The sequence below is a fragment of the Bubalus kerabau genome, chromosome 19, assembly GCF_029407905.1.
Source record: "Bubalus kerabau isolate K-KA32 ecotype Philippines breed swamp buffalo chromosome 19, PCC_UOA_SB_1v2, whole genome shotgun sequence".
Classification (NCBI taxonomy): domain Eukaryota; kingdom Metazoa; phylum Chordata; class Mammalia; order Artiodactyla; family Bovidae; genus Bubalus; species Bubalus kerabau.
This window is the reverse complement of record NC_073642.1, coordinates 67,586,034-67,611,914: the sequence shown is the minus strand read 5'-3', so window position 1 is coordinate 67,611,914 and position 25,881 is coordinate 67,586,034. Positions and strand designations below refer to the sequence as shown.

Here is a 25,881-nt window from a genome sequence, read left to right as displayed (position 1 = left end):
GAAGCCTGGCCTGTACCACCATCCGGCGAAACCGCAGTCTCTGACCATTGAGCTGGGGAGGTTTTCATCAGAGAGCTGACCAGTTCTAAACTCAAAACGCAGTGCCTTGTCTTGGCCGCGTGGCCTCCTGGCCTGCATGCTCTGAGCACGTGTTCGGCCGGTCCGGAGACTGCAGCCTACACGGGGCAGCGGTCACAGCGCTGCCTGTGCCGAGTGCTTCAGGGGCAAAGCGCTTCTGTCCACGGCAGCCTGAGGGACAGCGCAGCCCCATCCAGCCCCTCCACAGGCGCCCTGAGGGGCCCGGGGTGATGCTGCAGGGGCGCGGGGAGAGGCGTCTTCCTCCTTTTGCCCCTGGCTGGGTTGTGTATTTCACTCTCCACACTGTGATGTATCTCAGTGACATGGAAGTAATTTAGGTGAATTAAAGCTGAATTTGCAGCCACAGAGCTTGAATTAAGTCCTACTTTTTTTGTTTTGCTTCTCCAACTCCTCAACCTGTTTCTTCTGTCTGAAGATATAATTGTTACTTTCATAATCTCAAGATGCTTTTTTCCCAAAATTGTGGGAGGCCAGCTTTTAGAATTTTTGCCTAAAGTTGTTTTATTATTATTTAAAATTATTTTTACCTAAAATACTGATTGAAAATCAAAACTTCTGCTGTTTCGGTCATTATACTTTGGTCTTTGCTGTGGGAGTGTTTTATGTTTATCAGAAGTGTTTACAAATGAGTTAAATATTTGATGCTTTTTTTCTGATTAATACAAGGAAAAAACCATTTTAAAAACCTGCTTTCTTCTTCAGTGACAGAAAATCTGGTTCTCTTGCACTAATATGTGAACTTATGGACATGAATATTTATGAGCTAATACGAGGTATGTAGAATAATTTGAAAGAGCGTCTAAAATCTTTTGAAGTTTATAGTTCCCATATTTTTGTCTTAATTCTCAAAATCATCAATCACCACAGTTCAGTAGTTGTATATAAGTATACAGTGCATGTGTGCTAAGTCACGTCAATTGTGTCTGACTCTTTGTGACCCAGTGGACTGTAGCCCACCGGGCTCCTCTGTCCGTGGGATTCTCCAGGCAAGAATACTGGAGTGGGTTGCCCTGCCCTCCTCCAGGGGATCTTCCCGACTCGGGGATTGAACTCGTGTCTCTCATGTCTCCTTCATTGGCAGGTGGGTTCTTTACCACTAGCGACACCTGGGTGTGGGAGGTATTTTGGGGGCAATCTTGTCTGCTCAGAACGTGGCTGCAGATGGGAAGCGATGCCACATGGCGCTCAGGCTGGTGAGGTGACGCGGGTGAGGGAGGCGCAGCAGGAGGCCCGGCTCAGGCCTCCTGCAGGCTCGTGCCCTTCGGGGGTCCGTTCCAGGCTCTGCGTTGCTTGGCGTTCTACTCTAGGCTTCGGAATGAGGCAGGGCTTCCCCCACAAATCATCCCCTGAGAGGGACTCTCCTTCCTCCTTGGGTTGGGAGCCTCACTCGGTGCCCTGAACTGCTGAGTGCTCATCCGTTCCCCATGGTTTGAACAATACAGCACTGTCTGGGGGAAGCACGCTTGCCGACCCCAGTCGCAGCTGGTTTTGGAGGCCGGCGGAGGTCACCCGAGGGAGGCAGAGAGCAGGAGGTGGAAGGTTGGCCCGTTTATCCAACAGCCCTGGGTCTGACCTCCCCGTGGCGTTAGATGTCAGGACAGATGAGCCTTGTAAATACCACACAGCAAGTGTTAGACTTCATGGATCATATTATTCTTACCGAACAAATGAAAATCACTGCCTTATGTTATATGAGGGACTCTTTATATCTGAAATAGAGTTTTAGCGACAGTATCATAGATGATTTAAAAATTGCGATGTTAGCTCAAGCAGGTTAGGTCAAACCGCAGATGATACGCTGTAGGGAACTTTTAGATCGAGAAGCTGTTCTTGCAACAAAGGGGACCTGTTAAAGGTGCATGTGAAGAGTTCAGATAAAATTATGTTTATGAAGTGAGAGTGTGGAAAGAAGTATCGTGTCAAATGGACATATTTTATATGTGATTTAAAATATGTGGCTTAGTAAATTAATAAATAGCATGAGTAGACAAGTTTTACATCTGTGGAAATTGATATAAAACTTTTGGATCGGGAATATATGGTATTTCTTATAAGTTACAGACCTTGGGTATTTTATTCATAGACAAGCCTCTCACTCAGGTGTCTTGCTTTAAGTACAATTTAAAATAAACTTAGTCATCTGGTTTCTTGGTCTAAAACCTATTAAAAATAAGAGCTCTTAAAAGGAGCTTCTAGAACTTCACACACCAACAGAAAGTGACAGGTGATGATCCAGTAACGGGGGAGGAGACTGGAAAAATAAACCAAACCAAGAGTGGTCTGGGCAAACAGCTGTAAGCTGCCAGGTTCCCCAAGACAGGTTAGCGGGAACACAGTCGTGTACTGGGTTGTGGTCACCATATCACCGTAGGATATGCTGATGGGAAAGTGGGTGAAACGTTTTTAAAAGATCCCATGTAAAATACCTCCAAATATAAAAGAGTTTATATCTGAGGAGTAAACCTCACTTACCTGGAAATTTCACTTGAGGTCTTATTCCAGACAACTTGGATAAAAAAAGTGTTACTCTATGACTAACTTTCAGGTACACTAACTGACTTAGATTATTCACTTTGATAGTCTCTGTGTAACACATATTTTAACAGTGTATCAGGACAGGGTATCAATGCAACCAAGAGAAACAACCGCTAAATTTGCAGTGATCTTTTTACCAGTTAGCTGACATTTTGTTCTTAATGAATCTACAGAATCACTTCCTTTTAGTATAATAACAATTCTCTTGGTATAAGATATATATGTTAGAATTATGATTGTTAGAATGTGATGTTTTAAAACTCGAGGGGAGGGGATAATTTCTGGCAAGTTTCTATGTGTTTAGATTGGAGAAAACTTTGTTTAGAAATCAATATTTTAATTTCCAGTAGTAGGGGAGTTGTGTAATTAGAGGAAGTGAACCTGTTTCTTTCAGTATCTGTCTACAGAGACTGCAGAAAGCAGACTGTTGTATTAAGGCTCAATAGCTGCTGGTTCATCCCGTGGATGCCGAGTGGCTCCACAGGCCAGGAGCTGTGCTCTGAGTGTGGGATCAGGTGCTCTCTGTGCTAAGGGGCCTCTAAGTGTCAGAGATGTTAAAATGTGGGGAGAACGGTTGACTGATTGTCAGACACTCACTGTTGGAACGTGAACCCTGATTTCAGAGTTGCCTTGGCATTGAAGAAATACAGTCATCCCTCCGTGTCTGCAGGGTACTGGTTCCAGGAGCCCCGCAGGTACCAAAATCCATGGATGCTCAAGCCCCTTGTATATAAAACGACTCAGGGATTCAGCCAACCTCAGAAACCTCGGATGCGGGACCCGTGGACAGAGACCCGGGGGTTCGGGGCGCCGACTGAGCGGTGATGACAGCGATGGCCGACGGCCGTGAGTGCTCACCACAGGCCTTGCGCTGCCCCTGGCTCTCGAGAGGAGTCAGCTCATTTCACCCTGAGAGCCTGTGAGGCCGATTCGGTAATGATCGCATGTTCGGGATGGTGAAAGGGAGGCATGGAGAGACAAGGGACCCGTCCACGGCTGTGGGCCTCATCCGTGATGGTCTGGGGTCGGGACTCGGGCAGCGCCTGCTCTTGCCCACCCTGCACGGCCCTCTGGACAGCCCTGAGTGGACCGGGAAGGCCACCACCAACCACTTTTGGGCCACGTAGTCCCCTGCCGTGGCTCCTCTGCCTGTCCTCCTCAATAGACTTGGCCACCCAGACCCTGAGACTCTCCCCCGGCAGCACATGGGCCGCCTTCTGGAGTGCAGGCTGTTCCAGGTCCGGGGGCTCATCTTGTCACCTTAGGGTTATACCATTTACAGCCTGTGAGTGGACCAGGCATCCTAAAACAAATCCATGACTCTGAGCCAGGTAGGAAAAAGCAAACCAAGGTTTGTCTGACTGTAAGCATAGCATTAGTTTGTTTTCCTGAGGAGCTTAGGCAGTGTGTCTGAGCTGTGGAGCACATTATACAAGGGGCTCGCTCATCCACGGATTGTGGTACCGCAGGGGCTCCTGGAACCAGTACCCTGCAGACACCCAGGGATGACTGCACTTCCTCAGTGCGAAGGCAACTCTGAAATCAGGTTCATGTTCCAGTCACTATGCAACGTAACGATTTTGCATGACAGGTTAATTACTGTGTCAGATTAATCCAGTTATATTTTTATATATGATGAAATCTGAGCCACTGAACTGTAAGATGCGGTATTTTTTATGTACCAACAAAAAGGAAGAAGAACATCGCCGCTGCTGCTCTGACACATGCCTTTCTTACCACTTAGCAGTGTTAGTTCTGTCCTCATTAACGGAGCTCGTTCAGAACTGCAGAGACAGTTTCCACCCATGTCACTTTTGTGCATATACAAAAAGGAAATGCTGGGAGGGATTGGGGGCAGGAGGAGAAGGGGACGACAGAGGATGAGATGGCTGGATGGCATCACTGACTCGATGGGCGTGAGTCTGAGTGAACTCCGGGAGTTGGTGATGGACAGGGAGGCCTGGCGTGCTGCGATTCACGGGGTCGCAAAGAGTCGGACACGACTGAGCGACTGAACTGAACTGAAAAAGGAAATAGACATGACGTAAACCCATTATGGCATTCCTAACTTTTCCTTGAAGTGTTCTGATGTGGCATAATCGCTGAGCGTCTTCCTCGCATTGTCTATCTGTGCCGTTCAGGGTGTGAGTGAGTAGCATTATTTTCGCTGGAATTTTCTGAAGCCGATGGCACCGTCCTGTTAGGTCAGTACTGGTGCTTCTGGGACGTGCCCTCTGGTTCTGTGTCGATGGAGCACGAGTGTCCCCGATCGCACTCCAGGCCAGAGCATGCACAGCGCCGTGCGCATCTCACGGCGGCAGGTCCTAGTCTGGAAAACGGGACTAATCATGGTGTCTGGCTCTCAGGGTGGTTGTGAGGAGTAAATGACGGGTGTGAGGTGTGCGGAGCAGCACCCGGCTGGCGTGGCCTTTAATCAGCGCGGGCTGCCGCCCCCACCACCACCACGCTGCGCACAGCTGCTGTGTGCCGGCTCTGGCCTCCTGCGCTGGCTCGTCCCCGTGCTGGGAGCTCAGCTCCGCTCTAGAGATGAGGAAAAGAGCTTCCAGGAAGTCAGAGCACTTGCCTGAGATGAGCCAGCTTCAGAGAGCAGAGCTGGGGAACTTCCCTGGCTGTCCAGTGGTTAAGACTCTGCTTCAATGCCGGGGGTGTGGGTTCCATCCCTGGTCAGGGAACTAAGATCCCACATACCGCATAGTATGGCCAAAAAATAAATAAAGCGGAAGGCAAAGAGCAGAGCTGGGAGGCCCTCCTTGAGTGCAGTCTTGTTGGGAGAGGGGTGCTGGTGATGGCTCCGGCTCCATGCTGAGTCTGACAGCGCGCCTGCTACCCTCTGCTGGGCGGGACCTCCAACCTCTCTGAGAACCACGTGCTGTCCTGCAGGGCTCTCTCTCTTGGAAAACACTGATGGCAGACACGTGCTCGCACGCTGCCTCAGGGCCTAGCCTCTGGGCCTAGGCATAGACTGTGGGCCACTTGGCCACACCATGGTGGGCCCGACAGGCACCTCGGAGCCTGACCAGGAGAGCCAGGCGCAGCCTGGGGACAGGGCCTCTTGTGGGAGGAGCGTGTGTGCTAGATTTCCTGGTTCAACGTGGGCTACACTGGAGGCCACAGTTAATCATTGTATTCACTTTCGAATTTTTACACTGCTGGTGTTATGTGTGACATTCATTAAGTGCCTTCTTAATGAGAATATTTGGTAAAAAATTATCTTGGAATAATTAATTTGGCTCAGTGAGCCAGGGAAATATGTTTGCAGTCTGCTGGCTTCAGTAAAGGGTCATACAAGGAACCTCAGGGCGTTTTGTTAACAGTGTTTTGTCTGCTTCAAGATGTTTGTAAGTGAGAATCTGGTGGGAACCAGATACCGTCTTGTGCCCAGAAAGTTAGGATCTTGTTTTGGGGGAAATACTTTTGAAAGTCGATAGTCCATCCTCCTTGTCGAGGGTGTGGACTCTCTGATTGCTCAGACCAGTGGTGCCCATGGCTCAGGCGGGCCCCTTGTTCCCCTGGGAGTCCCCGTGTGCAGACAGGGATTCCCACGGAGAGATGGGAAGGAGTCACGGCCTTGCCCCCCCGGTTATGAATGGGTAGAGGGAGGTAGCCCGGGAGGAAGGGAGAGAGTCCTCCTGCATTGGGGGCAGAAGGCAGTGAAAGGTCAGACTCCTGGCCCCCCTGCTTGTGATTCACTCGGGCTAGGCCTGGGCCTTGGAATCTGCTTTAAGGAAGATCCCTAGTGATTCACTCGGGCTAGGCCTGGGCCTTGGAATCTGCTTTAAGGAAGATCCCTAGTGATTCACTCGGGCTAGGCCTGGGCCTTGGAATCTGCTTTATGAAAGATCCCTAGGCGATTATGAAGATCGGATGCAGTAGAGTTTTCCTGAAAGAGTCCACCTTCCCTGAGTTCAGGTTCCAATGAATGTGAGGACAGCTTTATGCTGTAACTGGGATGTGGCTGTGTGGCTGTGGCTGGGAAGGTGCTTCTAGGAACAGGGCAGCGTGAGCACAACCGGGAAGCGGGAGAGGGGGATGGGGCTGGGGCGTCCCGGCAGCCAGAGGGAGGCGTGGGACGTGGTTCCCGAGGCGCGCAGCCAGGCCCTGCAGCTGGTTCTGGGAACTCGTTGGAAAGGCAGCTTTCAGGGCCCCCACTGCAGACCTGCTGAACCAGACGTGCTGGGCGAGGATGGGGAGCAGTCTGTGTCTTCACAAGCCCCGGGGGACTGGGGGCCCTGGTCCTAAGAGCCCTGAGCTGGGGGGGAGTCTGTCACCGAGGTCTGGGGAGCCCAGCTCGTCCGTGGGCAGCAAGGACAGAGGAGACAGAACCTCGCAACGCTTCAGCCAGCCTCACAGGTGACCGAGTGTGGAAATTTTGCTTTTTTCTCACCTTTGTACAGATAATCGATAAAATTACAGAATTCCTTAAGCTGTGGGAAGCCAACAGTCTTAGTTTTAATTCTTTTAAATTGTGGAAAACTGATGTGAAACAGAATAAAAAGATGACATGGAAAAATTCACTCTACTTAGACATTTTGTAAATTGTGATGGACGTGAGTCTCAGTGAACTCCAGGAGTTGGTGATGGACAGGGAGGCCTGGCGTGCTGCGATTCATGGGGTCACAAAGAGTCGGACACAACTGAGCAACTGATCTGATCTGATGATTAACATAAACATTCTTGTTATGCGAGAAAAAGAAAACATTAATTTTCCACAGAAATTGCAAACTTAGGACCAAAAAGTCAAGTGGGCCATGTGCTCGTGTTGGCTCTGAATCATTAGGTGAGGGTGTGTGTTTCTCATGTTTAAAGCCTAATGACCTAGAAACACAGGCCTCTGAGATGAAAATCAAATAAAATATGACATCTTCAAGAATGCAGGTGTCTGTGCTATTGGTCGGCATTCAGTTGCTAAGTGGAGTCCGACTCTTTGGGACCCCGTGGCCCGCAGTACTCCGTGGTACTGGAGTGTGACGTGCGGGGTTCTGGAACATGCTGAACACTGCAGGAATGAGGAGGGTATAGGCTGTGGGCTGTGTGGTTGGGCGCCCGGCGCGCTGCAGGGCGTGGTCAGCAGTGCCCGGGACTGCTCCCTTCTGTGAAAGGAGCGTGTAGGCTGTGCAACTCAGTCATTGGTCTTCTTCGATGAAGAGAACGTACTTCTGGGACTTACCCGGTGGTCCAGTGGTTAAGACGTCATGCTTCCACTGCAAGGGGTGCAGGTTCAATCCCTGGTCAGGAAACTTAAGATCCCATATGCCGGGAAGTGCAGCAGAAAAAAAAAGAAACTGTGATCTATTCCCTTAAAGACGGAAATCTCCATCTAGACAGGAAGCTGAGGAAAATGCTGGATTTGTAGCTGACTCCTGCCATCTCGGGCTTCCCAGGTTGGCTCAGTGGTAAAGAACCCGCCTGCCAATGCAGGAGACACAGGAGACACGGGTTCAATCCCTGGGTCAGGAAGATCTCCTGAAGCAGTAAATGGCAACCCACTCCAGTATTCTTGCTTGGTAAATTCCGTGGACAGTGGAGCCTGGTGGGCTGCAGTCCATGGGGTCACAAAGAGTAGGACATGACTGAGCACGCATGCACGCACGTGGCCTGCTATCTGGAGTCACAGTGTGGAGTAGTGTGCCCTGCAGGCCTGCCCGAGGCTGTGTGGAGGCCCCCAGACCAAGTGCCCCTTGGTGATCCCTCAGCACCCTTCTCATTGCAGAGAAGGCCTGGGGCTGGGCGATTCTGAATTAAATCACATCAGTATGTAGAATTCTACATGGCATATTTTGTAGATGGACTCCATATTTCCTAGAACTATTCCATTCTGTTTTTCACTGAGAAAATTAGAAATTCTTGCACATTATTAAAAATGGACTTTTGTTTTATTTCAAAAACGGGGATATTGGTAACCATATTTAGCTGTTTCCTTGATTGCACAGGAAGAAGACACCCGTTATCAGAGAAAAAAGTTATGCACTATATGTACCAGCTGTGTAAGTCCCTGGACCACATGCACAGGTATGCACGGGGAGACTTGGAGGCTTTCAGATTAATAAAATATTTGCATTACCATTCATTAGAAAATGCAGTGTGAAAGGATGTGAATGAGGTACAATTAATTCTGTCCTTCTTTTCATGTTGAATGCAGAAATGGAATATTTCACAGAGATGTAAAACCAGAAAATATATTAGTAAAGGTAAGAACTTTTATATGCAAATTGATATCAGAATGAAGACAGAATATAAAAACTTTTCACTGGATATGCTTTCAGTCCCAGTGGATGTCATGTTTGTTATTTTTTTTTTTCCCTTCCAGTTTGGGGAAAAAAATTGTTAATAAATGCCATCAACATAACTGTACGTCTGGAAAAAGGCACCCTTCTTATATACTGTGTATAAAAATAAACTCCATTTATTGATAAATTATTCTAAACACTGTAAATATAAAAGGGGAAGAGGCAGGATTTGAGCTTGGATCTGTCTCACTCAAAAGCCCTTAAACTGTACATGTGTAAAGTGTACAATTTGTTAGGTTTGGGCAGTTGTATATACCCGTGAAACCATCATCCCAATCGACAAACAAAGCCACCGCCTCCAAAAGCTTCCTCTTACCTTTGGTAACCTTTGCCTTCCTGTCCCTTGTCCCCAGGAAAGACAAGCTGACTTTCTGTCATAATAGAACTAGTGTGTGTCTTCTAGAATGTTCTATACATGGAATTACATGTTATATGCCCTCCCGTGGTCTGACTCCTTTCGCTCAGCATCGTTTTTCTGAGATTGGTCCACACTGCAGTGCGTGTGCAGCACAGCTTTTGTCTCACGTTTGATGTTGTCTGTCAAAAACAGAAATTGTCTCTGTTTTTGATGTTCTTCTATTGCTTTGCATTTCAGTTTGGGAAGTTTCTGTTGGCATGTCTTCAAGCTCACTGACTCTTTGCTTGGCTGTTTAGTCTATTGATGAACCTATCAAAGTCATTTAAAATTTCTGTTCCAGTGTTTTTTATTTCTGATGTTTTATTTTGATTTTTTCTTAGGCTTTCCATCTCTCTTCTTACGTTTCCCATCTGAACTTGCATGCTGTCTTCTTTGTCCCCTGGAACCCTTAAATTAATCAAGTTTTTTTTTTTTTTTTAATTTCCTCTCTGGTAATTCTAAAATTCTAAAACCTGTGCCATATCTGAGTCTGGTTTTGATGCATGCTTTGCCTCTTCAGACTGTTTCTTCTTGCCTTTTTATGTGCCTAACTTTCGTTGACTGTGTCGGGAGTGGGAGCAGAGGTGCGAGGCTGTCCATGCAGGTCTCTTCCTCGTCTGGCCAAGACAAGTGCTGTTTAACGTGGGCCGCAGCTGCAGGTGCCTGCCAGAGACGTCATGCTTATCGACAGCACGCATTTTTACGACTTGAGTGTGAGAGAGAAAGAAGATGGAAGAAACACCTTGAAACCTGTCTGAGGCATAACGGGGGATATGACCAGGGTGTAGAATTCACCTGTAGACTTACACTGTGACTTAAACCTTTGCACAGCCCGTAGACGTTTTCCAGACATTTTGAAATGTCTGTAAAACACAGCCAGAATATTTGTGAATGTGATCCACTGGATAGAGACCCCACCTTCTCATGGGTTAGAGGCAACTTCAGATGCTTACAGACCACTGTATGGTCTACAAGCTCGTTTAGATGCCAGGTGTCCTTGTGTTAGCGCACCAGCGCCTGGAATGGCCTGTGTGACGGTCGCTGCTTGGTGAGACATTCCTTGTCCCCGTGTCTCCCCCTCGCAGCGTGATGTCCTGAAGCTTGGGGACTTCGGGTCGTGCCGGAGCATCTACTCGAAGCAGCCGTACACTGAGTACATCTCCACCCGCTGGTACCGGGCCCCTGAGTGCCTCCTCACCGATGGCTTCTACGGCTTCAAGATGGACCTGTGGAGCGCGGGCTGCGTGCTCTATGAGATGGCCAGGTATGCTGGGCCCCAGGGGGGGCATCCAGAGGCTTCCGCCAGGCCCCCCCGCACCCTCTCCTGTGCCCCTGGAACAGCCCTTCTGGTGTCTTGGCTGCTCTTGACCCTGACAGGAAGCGGGCAGAACGCTCTCCTTGCTTGCCCAGCATGGAGGGCGGAACACCGTCAGTTACTGCCGCTGGGCCCGGGTGGCCGGGCCTCTCTGTGTGGCCTCATCAGCGGTAGAACCGGTGAAGCCCACAGAGGATCAGAGCCAGGTGTGCTCCTGCGCAGCGTGGGGCCTGCCGTGGGGAGCGGGGGCTGTGCCCCCTAGTCTGCCCTCGGAGCTCAGTCATTCCCGTGGGCGCTCAGGCCCCGGGATGAGGAGGAGCTGGAGTCTGGAGCGCTCCAACCCTGAGCGTGCTGCCCCGACCCCAGCCTCGGCTCCACTGCTGGACGGAGCAAGGCCACAGCGGAGGCTGGGAAGGGAGGAGGGGGGCGCACCCTCCTGCTCCAGGGGGTCAGGAAGGATGGGGCCGGGGCGTGGGAGGGGTGATTTCCGTCAGAGTGACGCCGGTCAGAACAGTACCCAGCAAGGCAGGAGGACCCAGGGCGTCCACGGCCACCTGCTCCACTGACCCCTTGGTAAATGCACAGGCCCTTCAGGGCGCAGCTTCTGACTCGAGATCTTCCCTGTTGATAAGTAACTGTTATTTTTGGAAAGGAGACTTGTGGTTTCACTGATGCTTAAGTTACAACAGACAGTCTTTTGTCATGTACTTAAGTCCGTTGGCTTCCCTGGTGGCTCAGATGGTAAAGAATCTGCCTGCAATGTGGGAGACAAGGGTTCAGTCCTCGGATCAGGAAGATCCCTGGAGGAGGGAATGGCAACCCACTCCAGTATTCTTGCCTGGAGAATCCCCTGGACAGAGGAGCCTGGTGGGCTGCAGTCCATGGGGGTCCCAAAGAGTTGGACACAACTGCGGGACTAAGCACAGCACAGCACAAAGTCGCTTGAGTCAGTCTGGAGGAAGGTGAGAGGTGCCCAGAGCCCTTTTATCCTTGAGTCCCAAGTCTGTGAAGGCTCCGCAGCTGAAACGCTCCGTGGCCCTCATTTGTCCACGCAGTCTGGCCTGACCTGGCCTGAACTGCTGTTGACAGCGCTCCCCTGGCAGTGAGAGGCTCTGGGGGTTTCCTCTCACAGTTGGTGGAGACCCGGCTCTTGCAGATTCGGGAGTGGGCTCTGCGCCTTAGAAGGACCCCGACGTGGGGACAGTGGAGGAGGAAGGCCTGGGGCAGGGGTGGGCGGGGGCGCGTGCTGGAGGTCCCTCTGCTGCCGGGAGGGTCAGGGTCCTGACGGCAGCCTTGATCCCGCCCAGCCTGCAGCCGCTCTTCCCCGGAGCCAACGAACTGGACCAGATCTCTAGGATCCACGACGTCATGGGCACACCTGCTGAGAAGACTCTCACCAAGTTCAAGCAGTGAGTGCAGGCCCCAGGCCCCGCCCCAGGGCTCGCCCCGCTGCTGTTCCCCGCCACCTCAGCACAGCCCCCTCGGCCCCGGCAGTCAGGAGGCGTCCCCAGGGGTTCACTCGGACCTTGGAGCCTCGGGTGAGGACGGCTCCCAGCACAGGCCGCACGCCTGGCCCGGGGCAGCTCCGCCCGGCACCCGCAGCACTGACGCCTGGGCTGGGACTTGGGGGAGCCGGGCTCTTGGGGGCCCCGGCGACGTGAGGAGTGGGCAGCACCCGGCAGCTCCCAGACGCTGGGAGGGTAGGGAGGTGACACCTATGTTGGAGTCGGGTTCTTTTCTTTAAATTTTATTTCCTTCTTCTCGGGTGGGAATGTGATATTAGTCTTTTCAAGGGAAAGTTTTCTTACCTCTAGAGCATGAGATTTCACACACACACACACACCCGTTTTAAAAACAGATTTAATGTCATGGAGCGGTTTTAGGTTCACAGGAAAACTGAGTGGCAGTGCAGAGACCTCCCCCCTCCTGGGGCCGGCACTGCCCAGGGCCACTTGCGTGCAAGGAGCCCAGGGCTGCGGCTCCCTGAGGGGCCTCCCTGCGCCAGGAGTCTGGACGCCTTTGTGCCTCCCCGCGCCACTGTTAGATCGTCAGCTGTTCCCTTCAGCCCAGGTCCCTGTGCAGTCTTGACGCTGGACCGGCCACGTGCTCTAAATGGCGGCGTGACCGTTTATTATCATTGGGCTTTTAATGCAGGTCGAGAGCTATGAGTTTTGATTTTCCTTTTAAAAAGGGATCAGGGATACCTCTACTGACCACCAGTCTGTCCCCGCAATGCCTCTCCCTTCTGCACGCCATGGTGGCCTATGATCCCGACGAGAGAATCACTGCCCACCAGGCCCTGCAACACCCTTACTTCCAGGAGCAGAGGTGGGCGCCCTGCTGGGGCCAAGGGGAACGCAGAGGGGTGGAGGGGCCGGGGGAAGCGCACGGAGGGGCTGGGGTGGGGTGCAGAGGGGCCGAGGGGGACGCGAGGAGGGGCCCCGGGGCCGCACGGAGGGGCCGGGTTGGGGGCGGCACGGAGGGGCCGGGTTGTGGGGCGCGGAGGGGCCAAGGGGCACGCACGGAGGGGCCAGGGGGCACGCAGAGGGGCAGGTGGTCCCAGGAACAGTGTCCATACCCCTGGGAACCCATCCCTCGTTCTTCTCTGGCACTTTTTTCCAAAAGGAGGCTAGTGGCATCACGGAGGGTAGAAGGAGGGCCTGGCTGCCTTCCAGTCGAGGTCAAGGCTCCAACGTTGAGCCCAGGGAGTCAGAGCAGAACGGGCTAGTGGGGTGAGCCTGCTTGCTGTGAGGCTCCAGAGTGAGCTGAGTGGTGCCTGACGTGGGGAGTGCCTGTGCCGGGGCACCTGACCACCCCTCTGTCCCCTCCTGCCTCGAGTCCCGGAGCGCAGAGCCCAGAGGCTGTCAGGCTGAGGCAGAGAAGGGGTAAGCTCCCCGTCGGTCAGTGGGTGAGATGCACATGAGCGCGGCAGGGGAGCGGGGGCGGCGGACGCCACGGTGGGTTTTCAAGAGAGGTACACTTCTGTGCTCCCCACAGGGCGGCCGAGAAGCAGGCGCTGGCCAGGGCCAGGTGGAAGGCCCCCGCTCCCTTCCCCGAGCGCCCCACGGCCCCAGAGCTCAGCAGTGCCTGGCAGACGGCGCAGGAGGGCCGGAAGCAGGTACTGTGTGATCGGGGGAGCCGACGGCCGCAGGGACCCTGTGTCTCCCAGGCAGACGCCCTGGAGGGCCCCCCACCCGCCCAGAGGGGCCGTGAGCGACCTGCCACCAAGCCGGACAGCGTCTGCACACACCGGGGGTGGGCACCGGCTCCCATGGCCCCCGTCCTTGCTGCCCACCAGCTCCTTCCACAGCCTCGCGGGGCGGGTCCTCCCACCCCCAGGGCAAGGCTGCACCCACACCCAGCACCGGTCACCTTGTCATGTCCCTCAGACCACCCTAGCTGGGGGCGCAGGGAAGCCACCCCTGGCCAGGTGAGCCCTTGGCCGCTGAGCCTTGCAGGAGCAGGGGCCACCGGCGGTTGCTGCGCACTTAGCAGCTGTGGCTTCTCCTGTGAGAGCCTCACCTTTCCCTTCAGGCCCCGAGCCCCCTTCACAGCTGTGGGCAGGCACCGAGCTCCGTGGTGACTGCCCGTCTGCCGTTCATCACTCGGCCCTGTGTTTACTGACGGTCCATCTGCTGGGGGCCGAGGACGCAGGTGTCCCTGCGGCCAGGCTGCCCTCCAGAGAGTGGGACCCCGGGTCCGGCCCGCGTGCTCGTCCAGGAGGCGACCGCGCTCAAAGCTCTCCTTCCGCTCTCTCCCACAGCCTGCCCTCCCTTCATCTTCCGGGGGGTGGGGGCCGCTGCTCAGCCCCGGCCGTGGACACCCCAGTCCGCCAGCCTGAGCCCCTCACTTGCCCCGGTGACCCTGTGCCCCCGCCGCCCCGCCCCCTGGTCCGGTGGGCGTGTCTTTCTTGCCGACACCTGCCCAGGGCGCCCCCTGCAGGCAGGGCCGAGGCCCGCGCCCGCTGGCGGCGCCTGGACCTCCGTGAACGCGTGGTGCAGATGGAGTTGGACGAAACTGTGGACCCTGACGTTGGAATCTCATACAGTTTTCGCATGCCGTGAAATTTTCTTCAGCCGTTAAAAGCTGTGAAACCCATTAGCTCACTGGCCACACAGGAGCAGGCTGCAGGCCGCGCGGCCAACCCCAGGGGTCAAAGCAGGAAGTGAGACCGCACCAGCCCCCCACCGCTGTCCGCGCAGGCCTGACCTGGGAGCGGCCCCCCGAGTCTCTGCCTGGGACACGGCGTGTGTTGTCCAGTCACCGTGTGGTCACACCTCACGGTCCAGAATTGTGTGAGGCAGGAGCAGTGAGGGCGCCCCTGTTGCCCTGCCTAATTCCCACAGGGGGTTGGCATCCTGCGCTCATTTGGCCTGCCCCTGTTTCTAGAAACAGCCCCCGAGGCCAGAGGAGAACCACCCCCGGAGGCCGGGGCCGGCCTGCCTGATGGAGCTGCCCAGGCTGAAGCTGTCGGGAGCGGCCAAGCTGGCCTCCTACTCCAGCCCGGCCCTGCCATCCGTGTTCCTCCCGAAGGTGCCGCTGCTGAGACCCCTGAAGTGCGTCGGTGCGGCCCAGAAGGTGGGCGTCCCGCGGCCCCCCGCCCTGCGCTCTCGCCCACCCTGGCCCCCACTGAGTGTCTGTCCCTCTCTCTGACAGACAGAGACGCAGAAGGACATCAAGCCCAGCCTGAAGCAGTACCGCCTGCCCACGATAGAGCGCAGAGGTGGGGGCTACTGAGCGCTGCGGCCCCCTGCTCGGGCTGGCTCCCCGCCGCTGTGCCGGCGAGCGCGCAGGGGCTCCCAGGGCCGGGCGTCCTGTCCCCGGAGCGCCGCCCCCAGACCCGCACCACCGCCTCGGCCTGGAGCCGCCGGCCAGGCCAGCTGTGTCCAGAGGGCGGCTTTACTGTGTGTTCGAGTCTAATACATCTGTAAAACCACCTCCTTCTAGGGTTTTATTTGATTTCCATAACGTAAGGGTTTGGGGCAGGGATATTTTGTAATTTTTATATGAATCAGAAGAGAGAGACGATACTGTTATGCGTTGTTTAGGCTTCACCGCGGGCTCCGCGTGCCTGTAGCCTATCAGTGCTAGTGTTCAGCACAGTTCAGCTTCCGGATTATACCACCGGAGACCCCTGCTTTTATTAAAGAGTAAGCTGTCCTCACAGTGTTGGATCCTCCTGTTTGCCGAGTTGAACGCGTGTCCTGACCGTCCTTTATCCTGACTTTTGTGGGCGTGTCAGGGGCACTGGCCCTGCTGGGGAGACTTGGGCGCAGCACCCGGCTCACCTGATCGCCTCCTGAGAAGGGCGCCCAGGCCAGCAGGCGGCCCTGGGGCCCTGGCGTAGTGGTAGACGAGGGGCCGGCTGCGGGCAGGTCGCCGGCCCAGCCCGCAGGGCCCAGCCTCCTCCGTGGGTAGAGGGCACTGCTTTGATGGCCCAGGGGGCAGGCACCCAGCTTCATTTCTGGGGTGTTGGCAGTAAGTGGGCACAGAAGACACCTGTTTCCCCTGGTGGTGGTGGCCAGGGCAGAGCAGTGGTGGCCATGGAAGGCGGGGGGTGGGGGCTGGGGCGGGGGGCTGGCGTTTCACGGGGCCCAGGGGAGGGGCGCAGGGGGCTGACATTTCACGGGGCCCGGGGGCGGGGGCCCAGGAGCAGGGGGAGGCCTGGGGCCTTCTGGGCTGGGCGCATGGCGAGGGGCCGGTTTCAGGGCCCTCCCGTGGCGGGGTGGCATTGGGCTGAGAACGACAGAGGGCCCACGTCCGGGGTCGGGGCGGGAGCCGGGGGCGCCGAGGGCTCAGCAGATGAGGGGGCGGCTAGGGACGGGGCCTGCTCGGAGCCAGCTCCAAGCGAGGGCAGCTCTGAGGGCAGTTCAGGGGCGTCGTAACCCACTTTGAATACAGAGACGTGAAGGGCTCTGTGCGGTGACTGCACATCCGCCCCCAGCGTGGCGCTGGGCTGGGCTCCGGGCGGGGCCGTGCGGTCCCTGGGCCCCCATGGGGCTCCTTCTTCGGTGTCAGCGGGTGGGCCCGCTCTCCCGGGTTTGAGGAACACCGTCCTGCTGCCCCAGGGGCTCCCCGCCTTCCAGGGCTCTGCACCCCGTGGGCCGGCACTGGCCAGGCCTCCGGGGCACAGGTGGCCACCTGGCCCTGCTGCCCGAGCGCTGGTGGTCTCTGTCCACATAGACCTGACCAGCTGTGAGGCGAGGCGGCGGTGGAGAGCTGGCTCCCGACCTTCCTCCTCTCCTCTAGGGAAGGAAGCAAGACCTGTGCTGATGGGAGTTTTCCTGCAACCAGCAGCGTGATCCTGTGGGAACGCTCACGTAGATGATGGCAGGGGAGTGAGTGGAGTGTGTTCACATCTTTTCTAGCCTAACATCACTCGGACGTGCCCCCGGTTTACTGGGATCTCTGAGAAATGTATTTTAGGCACCCATGGTTTAGAGCCTGACGGAATAAAGGCCTTCAGAGGGCTCAACTGTGTATGATTTGACCAAAGGGTCTCTGCTTGGCAGCTGCACACTGTTATTACTCTAGTCACCTGCAGAGTCTGAATGCAGGTGTGGGCCTGACCTGTGCTCAGAGCTGCTCACCAGCTGGTTTCAACCAAATCAAAGTCCCGAGTCATCTCATTAGCCTTTGTGCCGCATGGGGAACAAAGCATTTTCACACACAACTGTAGAGAGAGTTGCGGGTGAGATCTCTCAGCGACAGAAGGTGGGCTCGTGGGCTTTAAGCTGTAAGGAGAAAATGGTTTGCTGAGACCGGAGTCGGCACCCACGTGCCATGGCTGAAGATGGGGATGTGGCAGGAAGCGGCCAGAGAAGCAGCCGGCTCCCCAGAGCTGCCTGAAATCGATCTCGACTGCTGGAGGGCCTCGAGGGACGCGGCCTGAGCACCTCAAGAACAAAAATGCAGTGAAGCCAGAGCCAGTTTAACAGAAGACAGACGAGTGGTATATTCAAGATAGCTTTAATATTAACTTTGTGTGAATTAGAAATATCACTCTTAAATGATGAAAATTACTTACTGAAGTGACCCTTTCCGCAACTGCAGACTTACATTATTTATACATATAATACAGAGCTGACTGCATTGGAACGAGAGTATTAAAATAAATGTTAACAGATTAAAAAAGGGCATGTTTGTGCCACACCTTGGCGGTCCATTACACCCATATTCAAAATAACTTTTTAACTGCATTAAGCTATTTTAAGTGCAAACAATTTAAAAAAATATATGATTGCAGCATTTGTCTTCCTGAATTACAAGAAATAACTTTAACAACTTTTATGAGTGCATTCCAGGTTGTCTCCTGACCACCTACAGTATTAAAAATAGTGCAGAAGCAGGGAAGTACTATTTATAAACAGTTGGATTTAAGAGGATTTCTTGTCCAAGAAACATTTTTATTTTACACTATGTATATATGTATAATTATATATATATATATATAAAACATTACATTGAATTTTAGGAGTAAAAAGCAAGAAAACCTCATTTCTCATTTTTTACTGCAGCCCAAAAGAATGGTTTAACACTGGAAACAGCTTGTTGGGGTGCGCGGCGCCAAGCTCCTCGCGGCCTGCCCTCCACGCGGCGTTGCTGAAGGTCCCACGCAGCCGGGATGAGGACGTCCGAGCAGGCGTGGGGGCGCTACGCTACAGTCCCACCTGGAGGAGCGGCCTGGCTTGGGGCTGACAGTAAACCTGCAAACAAAGCAGTTTCCATTAATCCAGCAAAACATGGGGCGGCGGGGACAGCAACACTCAGCCCTTCTAGCGGCGTCCCGGGGGCACGCCCGGCCTCGTGTCGGCTGGGGAGCCCGTGTTTCTCACAGGCCCCTCCGTGTCCACGTATCAAGTCCCTAACTCGGGGGACGCCACTGAGCTGCTCGGCGGGCATGCTTTGGGCAGGGCTTGCCAGGGCGAGAGGGTGGTCGGTCTCTCAGGGCCTGGGTGCTTTGAAGCATCGCTGCCCAAAGGCGAGGGCACCTCCCGGGGGCAGGGGCTGTTCACTGCCCTCCCCAAGGGCTGCAGCTCAGGGCTGCCGAGGGCTCCCCGGCTCCCAGGCCAGCTCGCCCAGCGCGGCCCAGGGCCTGCGCCCCGTCCCCCAGAGGCCGCGTTCCCCAGAACAGAGCCTAGTGGCATTTCTTAAAATGTGTTTGCTCTCTCAGGGTGGTGATGGTGGCGCCCCTCTGGAGGGGGGCAGGAGGCCCCCCGAGCCCAAGACGAACCCGAGGGCTGAGCCTCATGCAATCACCAGCACTCACATTTCCTCACTCTCACTGGGATGCACGTCACAGTCTGGCATTCATTTATTAATAATCTTAAGGTTACACATATTGCAACACTGAAGCTACAAATTTCCAGATCTGTGAACACTATTCCAAAGAAGATGTGAAAAGTCACCTTATTTCTGTAAGCCTGTGCTTCAGCCTAGAAGCTAGTTACTGGGCGACAGGGAGAAAAAGGGCAAACACTGGCGGGCCTCCGTCAGAGACTCCAGACCACTCCCGAGGGGAGGCCGGCTGGACGTGTGCACCGAGAGCATGGTTCGGATGGCCCGCTCCCCTGCCGCTGCGGGCCACTCGTGAGGGTGGCCTGTCCTGCCTGCCTCCTCCCTGAGGATTTTCTCAGGACAGAGCATCTGGCCTCAGAGACCCTGCTGGCATCCAGCTGTCCAGACAGCCAGGTAGCTGCCGGTCTGTCCCCCGGACACTGGACAGCTGGCAAGGAAGGGCTTTACAAACACCCCAAAGCACCAGCTCTCTCCAGCCTGGAATCCACGAGCCATCCTACCAGCCCCCAGGAAGGAAGCCGGCTTCAGGAGCAGCGGCAGCTCTTTGAGTCTAACATTCAGGAGGCCGATCTGGTCTCACCAGAGTTGCTGCTTTATTCCTGCTAGTGATTTCGTATGAGAATTGATCAGAATACCCCAGCTCTTAGTCTGGGTTTGATTATACTAAACTGATAGAATTAAACCTTGTTTCATAAGAATATATAGAAGAAGTTAACATTTCAACTAAAAAATGATTTACAACCATGGAACACATCTTTGGGGCGCTGCTGAGATTGGAGGCCCTGAGAGCAAGAAGGGAGCATGAGGGTCTCGGAGGCCCAGGTCAGAGCCACCCCTCGTCCTGAAGCCTCCCCAGGTCCCAGCAGGGCTCCCCTCCGCCCCCAGCTACCTTGGCCTTGCCCCTCAGGCCCTCGAGGGGGTAGTTGGCGGACGGGCCGGTGGCACTGGTCCAGGCTTGGTCAGTCAACTCTCCGAGTCGCTCTCCCCGCCCAGACTGTGACGTGCACACCAGCCCCAGGACGGGTCCTGCTGCAGACAGACCAGCAGCCTCCTGAGCCCCAAAGGAAAGGGGTGCGGGCAGAGCTCCGGTGCTGGGTCAGCCTCACCTGCGGGGCGGGCCTGCACCTGCCCTGGAAGGCTGACCCCTGGGGCTCTGGTCCGAGGCAGCCTGCCGGGAGCTCCCCTGAACTGCCCCACCGGCCCCGGAGACTCGGGGTGAGTCTCCGTAAAGTGAGGCCCTTTCAGAGATGGTACAAAAGCGATGCGAGCTAGCACCCGGCTGCCTTCCCCCCCGGGGCTGCTTCGAGCTATGGATACGTTTTCCCTAATTCAGCCACAAGGTTCCAACTCCTCCTGCTGCCCAGACGGTTGCATAAGAGAACCAAAGAAAAGCTGGACAGAGTGGCTGCATGTGAGGCTCGGGTCCTGCACTCAACGAGCCAGATTTAGGACATGGGTGCGGGGCAGCGAGGGGCTCACTCAGCCGGTGCCTCCTCCAGGCCGTTCCCTGGCACCTGGACCTGCCCTGCCCCAGACACAGCGCTCACCAAGGCCTGCGACCTTGGCTTCAGGGGGCAACTCCCCTTGGGCAGCCCTGACCTGCCCGCTGACAGGTCACACGGATGATGACGCGCTTCCTCCCAAGAGGCCACTCAACCTGGGAAAAGTCACCCAGAGAAAATGACCATGCTGTTTACAGACATGTGGGGAAAGGGGAATATTCTGAGGGAATATCCAGTTACGGGCTCTGGTGAGAGCTGTGCTGGGGAAGGGAGGCCCTCCCGCGGCCTGCAGGCTCCGGCCCGGTGACCCGCTGTGGCTCTGAAACCCCCTCTGGTCTGCGGACCTCCGCGTCTTCCAGGAGCCTCCAGGCGCGAGTGGACTCACACCTCCACCCGATGGCTGCAGAGGCTGCCGACACCAGACGGGGTGGGGCTGAGCGCCTTGAAAGAGGCCCGCTGGTCCAGAATCTGGTCCAAAATCGCCTGTTTCAACAGGCATTGGAACTTATTTTTTCAAGGTAAAAACTAGTGGTTTTTAAAAGATCAAAATGTTGCACCTGTGTCTTTTTAAACTTCCATGAATCTACTAGAATTCAGGGCCTAAAACCTACTCCAGGGCCGAGGAGCCGGCGTCTGGCTTCTGCAGGAGCGGGTCACTCTGAGGGCGGAGAACCTGACGTCTCTCCCGCTCCGGCAGCTCCGAGTCAAAGGCAGGCGAGGGCCCCACTCTCAGGAGGCCGCACCATCGGGCGGGTTCTGGAGACCCTGAGGAGAGGCGGCCAGGAGGGAGCGGCCAGAGGCTTCGCCCGCCCCGCCAGGCCTGGACGCAGAGATGGCAGGGATCACCAGCTGAGTGGGGATTCCCAGGGCCCGACGAGGGCAAGCCCCAGGCGGGACACGCAGGTCCAGGCCCAGAATTCTTGCTGAGAAGCTTCCAGAGACGGAGGTACCAGTGTGCAGGGTTGAGGGGCGGGCCCCTCCTCCCCACCCGCTCACGGCGTTCCCTCTGCACCGGGGGCCTCGGGGCCCCAACGGCGCTGACAGAGCCCTGGCAAACAGTTCGAGACTCGGAGGAGGAAGCCGACAAGTCCACCGGGGCAGGGCCGCTGCAGAAGCATGCCTGCGGCCACCTGGAACTCCAGCCGGCGGCCTCCCAGCATCTGCACAGACCGGCTACCAGCTCGTGGCAAAGGGGGCTCGGCCGAGGGGAAGGTCACAGGAAACAATGAATACCTCCGATGGTCAGAATAAACATTCCATTTAGTAAGCTTTGAATCAGGAAAAACTCAGAATCCAGTAATAAGAGGTAGAAATTCCTGGGGCTATTTGTTCTCTAAACATGAACAGAGCCCTTAATGTTACAGCATTTAAAAGCTTTTCATTTTTTGGTTCACTGAGATTTTTTTAAGTTTAGATGTGAAAATGACTATTAAAAATTATCTATATTTACAATTCATTCACACGTTTATTTAATGTCACTATACAGAGGACAATCCCACAGTTCTTCAGAATATCAAGAACGGCGTTAAGTCTCTAGCTGCGACAGTGACAAGGGGCAGCTGAAACCGGGGCAATGAAGCAAAACAAGACCTGAAAATTACAAAGTAACAATGCTGATACTAAAGCTTCATTAATTATTGCAACAGTTAATTTACCAACATTTTTTTAGGAAGGCTCTTTATGAAATTTATTCAAGTTTTCAAGAAATCAGATAAAAATGTAAAAAAAAAAAAAGAAATACATAGGAGTGGTTTTTTTGTTGTTAAAGGTAAAATATTCATACAATGTTATACAGTGTTACCTAACACAGTAACCTTTAATAAACTTAGGTATACAGAAACCAAAGATGCAGAAAAACTTTCTTTTACATATTTAAATTGAGAGACAGCGACATTAACTGTGACACAAAGTCCATATAACAGATGCAGCAATGAACAACTCAGCAGCAGCGGCGACCGCTTCCCTCCCTGCAGGGAACCCGTGAACTTGGCTCTGAGCTTCAGTGGGAACAGCTGGTACCAGTGCCTCTGGAGGTGAGCCCCGGACCACCCGCCCCCTTCACTGTCCTCCTCACTGGCCAGCACTGGGGGCGTGGGGCTGAGCCCCCTGACGACCCAAACAGGGGACAGTCCCAAGCAGCCTAGCACGACAGGTGCGCGTGCTGGGCGAGGAGAGGGCCTGGCCGACAGCACCCTGCTTGTGGGCCCCGAGACAGACCTCTCCGGTCACTCGTGAGTCCTACACGCGAATGTGGCGGAAGGAAAGCCCCGGAGTGGACACCCCAGCACAGCGGGACCACCTGCGCAGGGCCCAACCGCCTCCCCTCAGGCCCCAGGGACAGGGGCCAGTGGCCAGGTCCCCTCCATGATCTATCCAGGGCCTAGCGGCCGGGCCCCCCCAAAATCTATCCAGGGCCAAGCAGCCGGGCACCCCCAAAATCTATGAGGGGCCCCCCATGACCTATCCAGGGCCCAGCAGCCAGGCCCCCCCAAGATCTATCCAGGGCCCAGCAGCTGGGCCTCCTCCATGATCTATTCAGGGCGCCCCCCATGGTCTATCCAGGGCCCAGCGGCCGGGCCCCTCCATGATCTATCCAGGGGCCCCCCATGACCTATCCAGGGCCCAGCAGCCAGGCCCCCCATGGTCTATCCAGGGCCCAGCGGCCGGGCCCTTCCATGATCTATCCAGGGGCCCCCATGATCTATCCAGGGCCCAGCGGCCAGGCCCCCCACAGATCTATCCAGGGGCCCCCTGGGCCGGGCCCCCCGCACAGAATGGGACCCCATGTGCATCCTTTCTGGGAAATCCAGTCGACCTCTCCCGCCAGTTCCTCCTCGGACACTTGGATCCACCCTCATGGCCTTTGGGTGTTCACAGGACTCCTTCCCCGGAGCCCCCACCAGCCCCTTGGCGTCCCCTTCCCCTTTGAGCTTCCGCACCAAGAAATCAAAGGCCTCCCTCTGACAGGAGGTGACGAGAATCTCGTCCACCGGTGCAGATATCGATAAAACAGCTTCACCACCAACTCCAGCGCAAATGCAATACTCGACAGCTTCTTTCCCACGGGAAGTGGAGGGACAGGGAGAAATGGCTGCAGGCCCGGAGGGGCCAGAACACTGAGGATGCACGCACGCCTGAAGAACTGAGGCGGCTTCCCGGCACCTTGCTCCTCCCTGCTTCTGGGAGCCTGGGACTGTCACCGTGGCGCCTTGCTCCCGTACTTCCACTCCTCAGTGTTCTTCCGTTAAGGTTGATCCTCAGTCCCAAGGGCTCATAGGAGAACCCTTCCGAAGTGCCAGAAGGTCCGGCACAGAGACGAAATTTAAGATTCTTCACCACGATGCAAGTCAATTCAGAACCCAAAGCTCCTGATTATTTTTAAAGAGTCTGCCTACTCCCTCTTACACATTTGTTTTTTTAAAAGAAGGCAAGGTTTTCCCAAGGCTTTCTTTTCCAGTCCTCCCGGGGAGGAGAAACGCAGAGAAGGGCTGGGGCTGGGGCGGCCTGGGGGTTCAGAAGCCAGAATCACCCAAGCCACAATGCGACCCTAGCTCCTGGGTTTCCTAGTAGGTTGAAAAGAGGAGCCCGAGCATGGCAGGCAGAGAAGACCTCCCCCCACATTTGGGGGTCTTGGCTTATGGGCCGCCCTGAGCGCTTTATTTCTGTGCTTTTTCATCAACGCGTCTCAATGCGTGATGGAAAATCTTGCCGACTGAGCCATCACAGATTCTGTCTAAAGCTGTTTTATTCTAGAGGTGAGGTTAGAAAAGATATTTTTGCTCAGGATAATGTTCAAGCTGAAAAATGGAAGAGTTTCAGTGAGGAAGCTCAAAGTTTGGGGAGAAAAGTTGCAAAGGCCACTCCCTAGAACGCCCTCAGCAGGCCACTGCTCCTTATACACCTGCAATTGGAACCCCTCAAAGTCGAAGCAACCCCTCCTGACCCCAGGCCACAGAAGCCGGGACCCTGAAAACAAACCCAGGGGCGGTGGGGAGGCGCTGCATGCCCCCGGCCTCTCCCGAAGCACCAGCAACTTTTGTCCTGGTCTCGGAGAGCCCCCGGCACCGTCCTCCTGACAGCAGCAGGGCTCTGCCGGCCGTCCAGGCGCAGGGCAGGCCTTGGGGGGCCCTGCCCCGTCCAGAGCCAGCCTGGGCCTTCCAGCCCCTCCCCAGCTCCCGACACCCAGCCAGGGCCCCGGACGGGGTACGGACAAGACATCAAGGGCACACTCACCCGCAGACACTGCAAAAGCGAGTCTCTGACCAAGTCCCAAACCCCAAACCGTGCAGGGACGACGTTTTTTAAGTTTGGGGTGGAGGAGATGGACACAGGCTTCCGGCAGCACGTTTCACAGCTTGTTTTTTAAGGAACCGACAACATCCTCCTCTTGCCCGCTACCTCGCTCCCATCCACAGGCCAGCCCTGAGTGAGTTAGTGTCTGCCAGGCGGGAGGAGGCAGAAAGTGCCCCAGAACAACACGGCCCGCCCGCAAAGCGCTCAGAACCAATGGTCCCGCAAGGTGCACTCTCCCCACCCCCACCCTCTCAAGGCCACTTACCTGCGTCAGCCACTCTTCATTTGGGCCCAGTATCAAGTCCTGAATTTTGAAACTGCATACTGAATGCCTCAGAAGCATCCGACACTGAATTTCTAATGTGATGCAGGTACAGAAGCCTCTGACACTGAACTTCTAATACTATATCAGGTACACAGAACTGCACACGGGCTGTGGGCTCCTCTCTCCATCTGACAGCCTCAAGCCTGAGACGCTCCGCAAGGATGGCTGTCTTTGCTACCTGACTTCAGTTAACATTTAGGAACAAAGGGCCATCTCTTAAAGGCAAACAGGACGTTAGCATTCCCATGGACTGCGGTTCTCAAGCGGAAGAACACCGCCTCTGCTGTCGCGGCGTGAGGGAGCGCCAGGCAAGCAGTGCGGGGCTCTGGCCCTGACTGAGGGCAGCGGGGGCTGGTGGGGACCCGGGGGGCCCAGAGCTGCTGCTGCGCCAGAGTCTCGAGCCGCAGAGAAACCAAGCCTGCACTTTGCTGCATCGCATTCACTACTCAAACCAGTGTAAACGATCAGGGTCTCTGTATTTAATCACAAAGGTGTACACAACAGAAATACAAACCCAAGTGACCAAAGTAAGTTACTAAGACCATCATCATCTCGACATGGAACATACAGCTCCAAGAGCCACCTCGTCCACAGTGAACCAAAGAGCGACTGCGCCCGCAGCTCATCCTCGCGCTAAGGAATCAAGCCAAACAGAGCAGCTTCCCCTGGAAGTGGGCGCAGCCAAGTCAGGGGGGTGCTGGGGGAGCCGCTGACACAGACGTGGGGTGCCTTCCAAGAACTATCCAGAAGACAGACACACTGCACCTGCCCTTTGCCTCTTGTGGGAACCTGAAACCCAAACAGGGGAG

The 25,881-nt window shown here is 55.1% G+C and overlaps 2 protein-coding genes across 5 annotated transcripts in view; one reads left to right on the top strand and one right to left on the bottom strand.

Annotated features, from left to right (window-relative positions):
* Positions 1-15,894, top strand: part of MOK (MOK protein kinase) — a 42,949-nt gene extending 27,055 nt beyond the window's left edge. Inside the window, exons 4-12 of one of the 2 annotated variants that reach the window (XM_055556375.1) lie at positions 802-872; positions 8,586-8,664; positions 8,795-8,843; positions 10,425-10,603; positions 11,962-12,063; positions 12,809-12,982; positions 13,652-13,772; positions 15,044-15,232; positions 15,311-15,894. In XM_055556375.1, coding sequence (XP_055412350.1) covers positions 802-872; positions 8,586-8,664; positions 8,795-8,843; positions 10,425-10,603; positions 11,962-12,063; positions 12,809-12,982; positions 13,652-13,772; positions 15,044-15,232; positions 15,311-15,391 — 1,045 coding nt within the window. In that variant the 3' untranslated portion in view covers positions 15,392-15,894. The remainder of the gene's footprint in view (positions 1-801; positions 873-8,585; positions 8,665-8,794; positions 8,844-10,424; positions 10,604-11,961; positions 12,064-12,808; positions 12,983-13,651; positions 13,773-15,043; positions 15,233-15,310) is intronic. The other variant, XM_055556377.1, reaches the window with a different exon arrangement.
* A 1,713-nt stretch (positions 15,895-17,607) lies between these two features.
* WDR20 (WD repeat domain 20) overlaps positions 17,608-25,881 on the bottom strand; it is a 63,778-nt gene continuing 55,504 nt past the window's right edge. For all 3 annotated transcript variants that reach the window (XM_055556723.1, XM_055556722.1, XM_055556717.1), the window contains one exon: positions 17,608-18,360. In XM_055556723.1, the coding sequence (XP_055412698.1) occupies positions 18,308-18,360 (53 nt within the window). In that variant the 3' untranslated portion in view covers positions 17,608-18,307. The remainder of the gene's footprint in view (positions 18,361-25,881) is intronic.